The sequence below is a fragment of the Heterodontus francisci genome, chromosome 17 (genome assembly GCF_036365525.1).
Source record: "Heterodontus francisci isolate sHetFra1 chromosome 17, sHetFra1.hap1, whole genome shotgun sequence".
Taxonomy (NCBI): Eukaryota; Metazoa; Chordata; class Chondrichthyes; order Heterodontiformes; family Heterodontidae; genus Heterodontus; species Heterodontus francisci.
In genome coordinates, this window is record NC_090387.1 from 26,921,684 (window position 1) to 26,934,474 (window position 12,791).

The 12,791-nt window shown below is 38.8% G+C and overlaps 1 protein-coding gene across 3 annotated transcripts in view; it reads right to left on the reverse strand.

Annotated features, from left to right (window-relative positions):
• cmip (c-Maf inducing protein) overlaps positions 1-11,407 on the reverse strand; it is a 235,850-nt gene extending 224,443 nt beyond the window's left edge. Inside the window, exon 1 of one of the 3 annotated variants that reach the window (XM_068049180.1) lies at positions 10,782-11,407. In XM_068049180.1, coding sequence (XP_067905281.1) covers positions 10,782-11,075 — 294 coding nt within the window. In that variant the 5' untranslated portion in view covers positions 11,076-11,407. Of the gene's footprint in view, positions 1-8,858; positions 9,036-10,781 lie in introns of those variants that run through there. The other 2 variants (XM_068049181.1, XM_068049182.1) reach the window with 2 other exon arrangements.
• Positions 11,408-12,791: the final 1,384 nt, after the last annotated feature.

The following is a 12,791-nucleotide window of genomic DNA, read 5'->3' on the forward strand; positions in this document are numbered from 1 at the left end:
GACAACTGGGAATCTAATTTTGCACAAGCAGCCCAAACAGGGGTTTGAGTCCCTTTATTTGCATATGCAAAGGGATTTCATACGTAATTCAATCGCGGGCTTGGATGCCATTGTTTGCCTAAACCATACGGCAGGCAGTGCACTTCTAGCTCATAAAAAGCGTGTATCCTGCCTTCCATATTGGAAGCTTAGGCACATGATCAATGCCTCGAAAACATTGAAATTTAAGGTCATGCTTTCAGAATATAAACAGACTCAATCACCTGTTATAAGACTGAAAACTACCATGCATGATCAAAATTACATTTCTGAATTATAAATGTCAAAGATGAAAGACTTAAAAAAATAAGTAAAATTATATAGAAGGCATGGAAATATTGACGGTACAGACACGATGGGCCAAGTGGCTTCATTCTGTGCCATAAACTTTCTATGATTCTATGGTTCTATTTCAGAAATAAATTGCAAAAATTTGCCAAAAAATTGCTGCCAGTATTTATTAACTTTTGTACAGTACATTGACCTCAAACTTCCTTTGGGCCGCAATCCGGAGGTTGTGCCCAAAATTATGCTCGTTGCCTCATCCATTGTGCCGATATCATATTATGTGCAAATTTCCAGCCAATCTCATTAGCATACACAAACATTTAAAAAATGACATTAATGGGCATCAACAATTGGGGCACAAGGAAACTGCTGAACTCGCACTCAGATTTTCCTTCTTTAAGTATGAAAATTAAAGTTTCAACTCATTAAGCCATCATTCATGCACATGTTTAAGAACCTGCAATCAGGGAAGGTTTTCAGTTTTTAATGTAGACTTATACTGATGTCATAAAACTGTGTTTAAGGAAACAGAAAATACAGTGCACATCTCACTCAGGATAAATATTTTTTAAAACATTCAAAACATTGTAATTAAAAGACCAATAAATGGCTCTGTTTCCTGCTGAAAATTTGTTTGTAAATTTTAAGTGAGCCTTTGAGCAAATGCAATTGCAGGAAACTTGCTTACAAGGTTCTGTAACTTGGGGACATGGCCAACATTGTGGGTGGAGATGCATATGGTCCGAGGGATCCATAGGTGATTTTAAAAGATCGAGGAGATCTGGGCACATCGTATTTACATGCATAACTTAGGCCCAAAGTTTCGCAATCTCTCAAGCCACGTATTTGCTCTGAGCCCAAATTGCACATAAATCTGGGTGCAAATACGTAGGGACTTCATGGAAATTCTGTGTATGTAATGTGTGCAACAGCCAATCTAGATTGAATCCAGTTTTCAAAAGTTGCCCAGGTTGTTGGCATGTATGCAATAATCCAAATAAATATATTAGCTCAAAATAGGATATGTATACATGGTACTGGACTAGCAACCTAGAAATTGTGAGTTCAAATCCCACTTTGGAAAATTGTGAAGTTCAATTCAATAAATCTGGTCATTTGAGGGCTGGCACCAGAAAAAAAGACCATGAAAGCTGCCAGGTTGTTGTAAAAGTGTAATTGCTTATTAATGTACTTCAAGGAAGGGAAGGCGCCACCTATATTCAGTCTAGCCTATATCTGACTCCAGTCACACATTACGTGGTGAATTCTTAATGCCCTCTGACGTTGGTTAGCAAACCACTCAGTTGTAAAAACAATTGCTACTCAAGAAAGTGGCCCACCAGCACCCTTTCAGATCAACTAAGCAATGAATGCAGCCAATGTGGCCCACATCCCAGATACAACAGCTTGCATTTATATAGCACCATTGATGTAGTAAAACATTAAAAACAAATAAATTGAAAAATCCTAGTGAGCAGTTGATGAAAATATCTTTCCAAATGCTTACACACAACTTAGGCTTGACTGTGAAGATTCAAATTGAAAATTGAAATTGAAAACACTGGCTAATAAAGAAATGGAATTCACAAAGATGGTAACAAAACATACATGATTTCAAGGGAACAATTCTAGTTTTTTTTTAAACCAGTTCAAAATTAGTACAAGCAAAATACTGCGGATGCTGGAAATCTGAAACAAAAACAAGAAATGCTGGAGTCACTCAGCAGGTCTGGCAGCATCTGTGGAAAGAGAAGCAGAGTTAACGTTTCGGGTCAGTGACCCTTCTTCGGAACTGACAAATATTAGAAAAGTCACAGATTATAAACAAGTGAGGTGGGGGTTGGGCAAGAGATAACAAAGGAGAAGGTGCAGATTGGACCAGGCCACATAGCTGCTCCGTGACCTTTTGGTCAGCTATGTGGCCTGGTCCAATCTGCACCTTCTCCTTTGTTATCTCTTGCCCAACCCCCACCTCACTTGTTTATAATCTGTGACTTTTCTAATATTTGTCAGTTCCGAAGAAGGGTCACTGACCCGAAACGTTAACTCTGCTTCTCTTTCCACAGATGCTGCCAGACCTGCTGAGTGACTCCAGCATTTCTTGCTTTTGTTTCAAAATTAGTACACTTGATTCTTTTTAAGTTATCAGTCTTGTTTTATTTTTAACTGCGATCACAGTATGTCCCCAGGGAATGCAAATAGTTCAGACAGTTTAGCTAATTATCAGAACAATCTCACAAGAAGAAAATACAATGGGTGAATTTCCATTGTGAAGTATTTGAAAAGAATGGTAGGACTATAGGCGTACCCTTTGCGAAACAAATCACAGCTTTCCACATTGGGCCAGGGTTAAATCCAGTTCTGATTACTCCTCTTAACAAAAAAAAAAGCACATGTTGAAGTATGAAAAACCACAGTGCTGTTCAAGGATCAAGTAATTTTGGTGGTGGCTATAGACAAATTCTAAATTAATAAAAGCCTACACAATATTTAATAAAGGTGCTGCTTTTAACTAAGAGGAATTTGAATAAATAGTATTGTTAACATAAATGGTCCAAAACAAAGCAATTACTGTTTCTTGAAACTATGAACCTGTCCACTATAACCCTATAATAGTAACAATATTACGTTAACATGAATGTCGTCGTCTGCAGCTCCAGCTTCTAACTATATGCTTTATTGCGTTTTTGATCAATAAAATGTACAGTATGCAAACTAACAGTACAGGCCATGCACCATTTGTATGCAATCTATTAATTTCTATATATTTGGTCACCTGATGTGAAGCTATACATAAGATGGTCATTTTTAATAGTTATTCTTTTAATTATAAACTGGCCTTTATTTTACAATTGAAATTGTGACTATTGTATATTTATTTCTCCTCTGCTGAAGGTACTGACAGATGATCAGGTAAAATCAATAGGCACGTTAACTAAATGTTAGTTCTTCATGTGTGGATCTAAAGAGTGAGCATCAACAGATTATTTCACCATGAGGGGGATTGCATCCAAGTCTAATCCTGTCTTCACCAGACATCCACACTCACACAAATGTGCACACACTTCCATCAAGAGTTGTTGAATAGTAATCAGGAGCTCCAGCTGGTTTTTCCTCCTTCCTAACACAGGAACATTAAGACTAGTTGTAGCATCTAAAATTAGGTGACTATGCACAGACTAGGAATCGTACCCGAGATCTTTTTCCTCTGCACAACTCAGTTCTGCACTTTAAAAAAATATTTATGATTTACGTCATTGCAATGGCTTCTCAGAAATCTAACAAAGCCAGGATATTAAACAATATCTTTGGGTAATACTTTCAGACAATTTTATTCAGTAAATGCACATAAATCATAAGTTCTTTCCACAAGCTCATTTCTAACAATGTGGGGTGTGTTTTGCATGTGTGGTGCAGTTTGCAAACAGACTCTCAAAGTCAGACACTCACATGGAATCAATGGTTCTGATCTACTGATTCTTCTTTCTTCCAAATCACTTTTTGCAATAATGACCTAAATTCCAAGTAGTGGGACTGGGTGGTACAGTAGGTTAGCACACAGTCCTTTTACCTCTAAGGAATGGGTCTTAATCCAGTCCAGGACTATGGTTTGAACGCCTTTTCTGGCTGTAAGAGTTCTATATGAAATTGGCTTGGATAATCTTAAACCAATTCCTAATGGCTATGAGGGCTGTAACTACAGAAAAAAATTACCCTTAATTTTACATAAATGAATAATGTCCCTCAGAGGAAGCAAAAGAGCTAAGGTGCAATGTTGCTACAACAAGGAAGCTTTACCTAACTGCTCAGTGTTGGCACTAGATACCTGAAATGAGAAAGTACTCCATCACCAGTGCTACCATTTCTTGCCTCTATGGTATACAAAGCAAATCTTTAAACTAGCCATTCTAAAATGTTTATATCGACAAAAGCTGCACGTCATGACATAGGTTTAATTTCTATCTAAATCACACAATTTTCTTTGAAGAGAAAATTCTTTTCAGTCAGAAACCTATAACTACTGTTTATGTTGTTCTGCACAAATTTGCACTGATCTTTCTTCTACACCTGTACCTTAGTACAGAATTATCACAAGAACATGTGCATTTTCTTTTAAATGATATTCTACGTTTAGACATAAGTTGGGAAAAGAAAGGCACTCAGGATACATATTAGTAACGGCAGGAGTTCTGATGAAAGGTAACAGACCTGAAACATTAACTCTGTTTCTCTCTCCACAAATGCAGCTAGACCTGCTGGGCGTTTCCAACATTTTCTGTTTTTATTATTAATTAAAAATCACATTGAACTTCTAAAGTTATGTATTATTTTTCAATTCACAGTGTAATGCACAGAAAAAAGTTGGATGCTGGTGAGCAGGTAATTTATTTCATTGAATTACATAAAATGGACAGACAGTGTGGAAACAGGCCATTTGGGCCAATAGGCTCGTGCTAGTTTATGCTCCACGCAAACCATCCCTGCCCCCACCCCGCCACTTCATCTAATATCAGCATATCCTTCTATTCCTTTCTTCCTCATTTGATTATCTAACTTCCCCTTAAATGTATCTATGCCAGTCGCTTCAACTACTCCTTGTGGTAGCACATTCCACATTCTAGACACTCTCTGGGTAAAGAAGTTTCTCCTGAATTCCCTATTGGATTTATTAGTGACTATCTTAACTTCATGGCACCCAGCCTCCCCCTAATGTGGAAACATTTTCTCCACACCTACCCTATCAAACTGTGTCACAATCTTAAAGACCTCTATCAGCTCACACTCAGCCTAGATTGCAGTTCTGATGTCATCCTTGTGATTTTTTTTGCACCTTCACTGGGTGCCTCTATATCTTTTTGATAAGATGGAGACCAGAATGGTGCACAGTACTGCAAGTGTGGTCTAACCAAGGTTCTATACAAGTTTAACATAACTTCTTTGCTTTTCAATTCCATCCCTCGAGAAATGAACCTTGGTTTACTTTTTAATTGCCTTATGTGGCTACTTCTAGTAATTTGTCTGGCTGTACCTCCAGATCACTTTACTCCTCCACCCCATTTAAACTCTTATTTTCCAAGGAGTGATACCAAACTGCAGCACCTCACACTTACCTATATTAAGAAAATTTAAAACTATTTGTCTTATGATGTTTTGAGCTAATGCAGCCTTAAATCAATAGAGTGTAAATCTCCACTAGGATAAACCAAAGAATGTTTGGTGTATGAAGTACAACCATATTTTAAATCAAGATTATGGTTATTGCCTATAGAGCAGGGTTCAGTAACCCACGGCTCTGGAGACACATAAGGCTCTTTAACACCTCATTTGCGGTTCCCAACCTTTTCCAGTTGAATCATATTATCGTGATAAAAGCCTAAAAAAGTCAAGAAAAGTAGGAACTATGTTTTTATTATGTGGATAAAAGGCTAATCATTTTGCTGCACTTTGCTGTTTTAAATGATTATTTTAATGAAAAACATCATCATGCCCTAAATAAATCTGTTTGAGTGGCATAGCTACAGCAGGGTTATAGACAAGGCCTTTGGTTCAAGGAACAGGTTGTACAGTTGTGACCATTATTGTTTCTAGTATAGCTGAGACAATAATGTATTCTGAATGTACTATTAGAAGCTTTTTTTAATCACGAGAATCAATAGCCAAAAAATAGTCTTAGTTCTTCACATCTTAAGTTACAGTTTGTTTTAAAGATTATTTTAATATAATCTTGTCAGTAAAGTCATCAGTTTTATATGTAAATTTCTTATTACTTGTTTATTCAAAGTGGAAATGTGCTGTTTTTCTATTAAGTTAATGTGGTTCACCATTTTTGCATTTTCTTTTTGAACTTGTTTATACATAAATCATGCAAATTGATGCATAAAACCTGAGCATGCATATACTGGAGATAGAAAGAAAAACAAACACAAAAAAAACACACTAAAAAGTCAAAAATGTGATAATTCAGAATTAGGTCTAATTTAATTTTGTTTTTTGCTATTGGTACATATAATAAATAAAATATATGTATTGAATTTGTGTGCAAATTATTCACTCTACCAGCAAAGCTCAGCAATTTGCCATGTGTTTGGTTTAGAAATGCCAAATTTTCATCTTGTGGCTCCCAATATTTTTTATTTTAGGCATTTCTTTAAAAAAGGCTCTTCGTGTAAAAAAAAAGTGTTGCGGACTCCTGGAGAGAAATGAATAACTCCCAATAGTATATTCTTTCCACTCGCCAATAACCATTAAATAGCTTTTGTTTTCATTATCACTCAGAGGTGTGGCGTATGTTTGTAAAACTTTAATAAACCTCAGCTATCAAAATAAAAATTGACACCACAACTAAACGTTTTCACACTTCTTTGTCAAAATCTTCACGGGGCAAGAATAATAAAAGGTTTTTTTTGCAGGCCAGATGCTTAGTTTCACTTCCGCTTCAAAAGACAAACCTTTGTTCAGACCGTTTACTCCAATTAACTGTAATTTCATTTTAAATCAACTTTCAGCAAGAATAAAAAAAAGAGTTTAGACATGGACATCGGGGTATGATTGAAAAAGCACTGTGTTAAGGTAATGCTACTTCGCCAGTAACTGGAGAGGTTGTTGCAAGCAATGCCTATCCTGTTACAGGCCAATTGAATTGATTCCAGAAATATTAAGAGGGACAAAAGTACAGCAAGTTAAGCTGTAAATTCTGATGTTTTCGTATAACAACTTTTAGTGGCGCACCATCTTATCTCACAATAATGTATTCAATGTGTTTTATTGCTCAGCAAGACCAGATGGACTCTTATCCAGAGTGCCAAATTCTAAATACTTTGGAGCTAATATGATTTTTCCCAATCCCTCCGTGTGTTTCTAGGACTGCCCTGATGCTCAATTATAATGAAAAGTTTGTTATTATAAAAGTGGGGCGGTTGGCTTTAGTGATCCTCAAACAAAATCGTTTCCCAAGAAAACAGCAACATTTGTGGAATTCCCTTAACATTGTCATACTCGATTCTGTTTGAGCAGCTTCAAATGTGTATCATCCTACGTGTACTTGTATTTCATTGTCATGTTAATGACGATTAGAACTTATTCTCTGCTATTCCCATCGAATTTTAGAAATAAGGCACAAAAACAAGAAATGCTGGAATCACTCAGCAGGTCTGGCAGCATCTGTGGAAAGAGAAGCAGAGTTAACGTTTCGGGTCAGTGACCCTTCTTCGTTTCAGATTTCCAGCATCCACAGTATTTTGCTTTTATTTTAGAAATAAGGCGCCGCACTGAAGAAAACTCTGGCTCATTTGAAACAGTTTACTGTGCGAGTGGGATAAAAATAAAACAGTACCGTCATCTTAAATACCGTTATCAACCCAGCAGTTGAATATATGCCTTAAACTTAAGGGAGGTTTGGTTGATTCTGGACGTGACCCTGTGTGTCATATTTGCCATGCCTACTACCACTTTTAGCTCTACAACAATTTAAGTGAATCCCATCAGATAACCAATTTAAAACAAAATCAGCCCATATCCTAAACTTGGTGTGTAAAACATCAGTTGAAGCACTCTTGTGAAATTTCAATAAACATCTCGCCGTTTCCAATTGCGAATGGGCCTCATTGGGCACTCCCAGGTTAAAGGCTGGAGCTCCAGTAAAGTGGGTACATGGGATCAGCCAGTAGATCAGGGGGAGCTGCATGGAAGTGATCAGCAAAGTAGATCAGAGTGGAGATCCTCCCGATAATAATAAACCTGTAATATTAACTACTGGGCACATCAAATCCTCAAACATTGTCCTCTCTTCCCCTAGTGCCCAGAGAGGCTCATTTTGCTGCTGTTTCTTTCTATTCCTGTCATAATCATTTGTCAAAATATCCATTTGACGGGGAAAGGAAGCACACATACCCACGCATTCTTAAAACTGATCGACCAATTCCGCAAAAGATCACTATTTACAACAAATTGTTTTTGAGGTCTGTCATATTTGGCCTGCTTTTGAAAATATAAATATCGCGGCAATTAGACGGCATGACTGATTAGATACCTAATTTCAGACTTAAAGTTCCTTTATCTCATCGTGTGCAGTACATTATAACAACGTAATTCAAATTCTGTAGCAGCCGCAAAGTCTGCTGTTCATAGAGTTTTAACAAGAGAATTCTTGCTTTTATGTAATAAGCAAAATATTTGATGACTGGACCTTGATGGATATTTGGTCATGTTCCTGACTGCATTTCTATTTTAAAAATCGGTGGGTTTTCAACAGTGAATGCCTGTGATTTTGAAAACGACGTAATCTTGCCAGATTAATGTAAATGATTTACAATAAAACATAATGCAAGTGATGGGGTGCCGCTTAAGTTAATGTTAAACATTTAATTTAAAAAAGGCTTAAAATTGAAATGTTTCCTAATAATCACTCTGAGTTATCCAATCTTTGTTCTTAAAGGAAATATGTAGGTCTGTTCATAATGGAGCGAGCTGGAGACATGTAAATGTTACAAGGAAGCGCTGGCCCGCCGCTTAACTCCTCGTCCTTCACTCACCTCTTCGGCCTGTTTTTAATTATTGTGTTCAAGGAGTCGGTCAGAGAGGATCTGGAAACATTGTGAAAGCTACGGCAATGCGGCTGGCGTATGATGGATACGAAAAGCAAGAACTGAATGCTGTAATATTAACTACTGGGACATACTTGAGCGTATTAACTGCAGGCGGGCTACTCTGTCTTCGCTTCTGAAAGCATGTTTACGAGAATTCCTCCCCCTACCCCCCGTCATTAACTTCAGGCGAGAAGCTAGGGCACATCGGAAATGAACGCATAAAACTTTAAACTGCACAGCAATTGTCATTGGCCGCTGTGCAGTCTTCTACTCTTTGTGTATTCGTTTGAAGTGGTAGTCGGAAGAGGATTAAAATAGACTGAAAGCTGTATCATTTAATCTAATGCTGTACGGCTTTTGGGGCTTAATTTTTATTCGGACCTGTATAGGAGCTGCTGGTGTTGTGAATTATGGCGCCGTGACTTCCAGTATCAGTTTTCATGACCAGGTGAAGCTCCGAGGGCAAAGTTGTTGTAACTGAAATAAAAACAAGAAGTGCTGGAAATACTCAGCAGGTCTGGCAGCATCTGTGGAGAGAGAAGCAGAGTTAATAGTTCAGATCAGTGACCTTTCATCAGAACTCAAGGAGTCTGAAGAAGGGTAACTGACCTGAAACATTAACTCTGCTTCTCTCTCCACAGATGCTGCCAGACCTGCTGAGTATTTCCAGCATTTCTTGTTTTTATTTCAGATTTCCAGCATCTGCAGTATTTTGCTTTTATTATTGTAACTGAGACGCTTCACCTATTCACAAGCGAGCAATGAGATTACTTGTTCAAGTCTGCTGAAATCCTGCGGATCAGCAGCAAATCACACAGTATATAACGGGGTAATTGCGGTGAATTAAACCCAGTGAGATTTTTCCCATTCAAATACTTCCGAATGAAAGAGATGGATTTTTAAAAAACAGCTGTATAATAAAACCCGCAATATATTTCCATCAGTAAATCCCAGAATCAGGCGCTATGCTAAATAAAATGGCTTTTGCAAGATCGCTCCAAAAATGCGTCCAATGTGCGACAAAAAAAAACTCCTTTGGCTGAACTGAGATCTCCCGGATGTGTCTATTCGAAATAACAGTTCAATCCCCAAAACCTGGATCCTGTCAACAGGATCTGTCAACTCCAAACATCCTCCTATTTGCAGCAAGCAGCACCGCACACCCGCACCAATTTACTACCTCACTGTCCATCACTAACAACAGAAAGCGCCCCCACCCCCTGCCTCCTGGCTTTTCATGTTGGGTAACTATTTTGGAGTGACTCACAGACTAGCATCAACGAATCACAGTTGTGTGCCCGTCATTTAATTCGATGCTGTACCAATGACTTCTGTTTGCCAGCCGATATTGCATTGCATTGTACCATGTCATTTTCAGGATCAATCCTATGCAACACTGTCAGTACACTGCACTGCACTCTACTCCTGATGGGCTCCAATCCAGTTGCTTTTTCATTTTATCCTAATATTACACTTTTCGAAACACTTTTTGCATTTTGAATCTAATCACCCGGTTCTAAAATAAGAACATGGAGAACAGATTCGTTCTTAAAACGGGAAACCTTAGCCACAATAATCGAGATTAAAAGATATGAATGAAGCAAGGTCATTGACAACCGGTGAAGTTTCGTTGAGTTTTACATTTTGTCATCATTAATACGGTTCCCTTATATTTCCTGTGCATCAGTTTGTACAGCACTGGTTTTAATCAAATATCTCGCACTGGTTATTGAACGAAGAATGTGAATGACAAAACAGCAACTGCTCCGTTTGATTCTGCAGTTGAACACAGCGCCTTGCAATGTATATTGGCTCTATTTTGTCAGCAGCCTTCATCATGAAGAAGAGTATATGGTTGTCGACACTTACCGTGGCAGAAACCAGACAGTTATCAGCCAGGGTCAGATGGTGGGGCTCCCATCTCCGCAAGAATTTGGAGGTGAGGATCTTGCTGAGAAATGTTCTGGGATGCCTGATCACGCACACCTGTATATCCCCTTCCTGCAGCAGTTTGTATCTCATGCCATTAGTACAGTAATTTGCACGCCTGCAGGGTGCTGCTCCCAGTTTGTTGAGATCCGAAGCCGAGGACTCGGGCAGTAGGCAGGATCTCTCCTCGGAGCCCTGCATGTGATCGCCTCCGCCACTGCTGTTCAAATCCATAGCAGCCACCCAGAGCACTCCCAATGTACAAACCAACAAGGGCGAGGAAAAGACAAGCCTCGCTTCTCTGCAGCCAAACAGATCCCTCTCGGTAGCTTCTTCCTCCTTTGGTCCTAGATCTGGCTTATCGGATAGAAAGGCATCGTTTCCAAGACCAGAAAGAAAACCCAAAACCCCAAACAATAATTCAGAACGGAGCGATATTCCCAAAAAGACAAAGGCGAAACGTCACGATTCTTGTGCTTAATTTAGTGAGGATAATCTTGGTACAAGAAGCGAGGCAATGAACATTGCAGAAACTCTTTGCCATCTGGTTGGTCTCTGCCTGATCATGTGGTTCTTCACTGACGTCAATGGACTTGGTGAAACTGACCAGAGCGGATGCACTGCGTGGTTTTAAAGGGATAGTAACAGAGGCGAGAAATACCACCATTTTAAGAACATATTTGACACTTTTTGTAGAGCACCTTATCAAAGGGGGGGAAAAAAACTCGAGTCCATGTATGTGCCATGGAGACAAAACAGCAGCTCGCCAGCCCTGGAACCGGCGAAGGGTGATCCTTTGTGTGAAGAGTGTGTGCTTTTTGAAGCAGCGTTGGACAAACACACATCAAACCCCCACCATTTTAATCCTTTTATCTTGTTTGACAATAGCCTACAGCACTCATGGCTGGGGCTGCGGATCATAGAAATAGTAGGGCAAACTGCTCACTGGCCGTCTCCTCCCAGACACATGGCATGCACAGCCTGTGTATCTTTTAAAGTCTAGAGTCCCACCATTTTTTGTAAACCTTTTACGCTTTATATAGTGACATCTGCGTTGTTTCTTTGATTTAAAGAGTGATGTTTCGAAAGCAGCAACAGACGCTGTTTGCATTGTTACCGGATACTGTAGGCGTGCATATCTAATTATTGTGAGAGCGAGTTTACAGAACGGTCTATAGCACAAAGCAGAGAAAATCCACCATTTTAAGGTGTTGCACTGTGGAGATCAAAACGATTTTCATCAAGTTTTGAAATCACAACAATAAATCACACTGGAGAATAATTAACACCAATACCGACAGTTCAGCGCAGCTAGCAAGGAGTAATTAAATCTAAAACGATAGGCATAACCATTACAATCAACGTTAACGAGGAGAGTGTGCAGCACGATCTTTTGTATATTGGATAGAAACAGATATGGGAAGCCTAAATGTCCCACAAGGGGGAGCTGGAGGGCACTTGGATTTATAATCATCTGCCATTTGTAATTTGCTGCTTTATCAAAATGGGATTTTAGGAACCGTCCTACAATTCATTGGCAAAGGACCAACTAGATTCCAACACACAACCTCTGCCTGTTTTCCTCTTCTTTATCAGTAATCATGTCCGTCAAACACCTCAAACTCTAGCCACCGAGAGACGCAGCCGGGGCAGTAAGTCCCTTATCACATTTCTAGATCTTGCCAAGGAGTTAATTTTAAATTACATCTGCATTTTCCCCATTTTGCACATTCCCAATTTTGACTGCTGTTTGGCTGATGGGGATGAGAGATCAAGTTTTTCCTTACTTGGAGGGATGTAAAAGTAGTTTGAGTCATATAACTTATGTTTATATAGCACCTTTAACATAAGAAAACATCCCAAGGCACTTCAGGGAAGCATTGTAAAACAAAATATGATACCGAGCCACAAAACGAGGTATTAGGTCAGATGGCAAAAAAACTTGGTCAA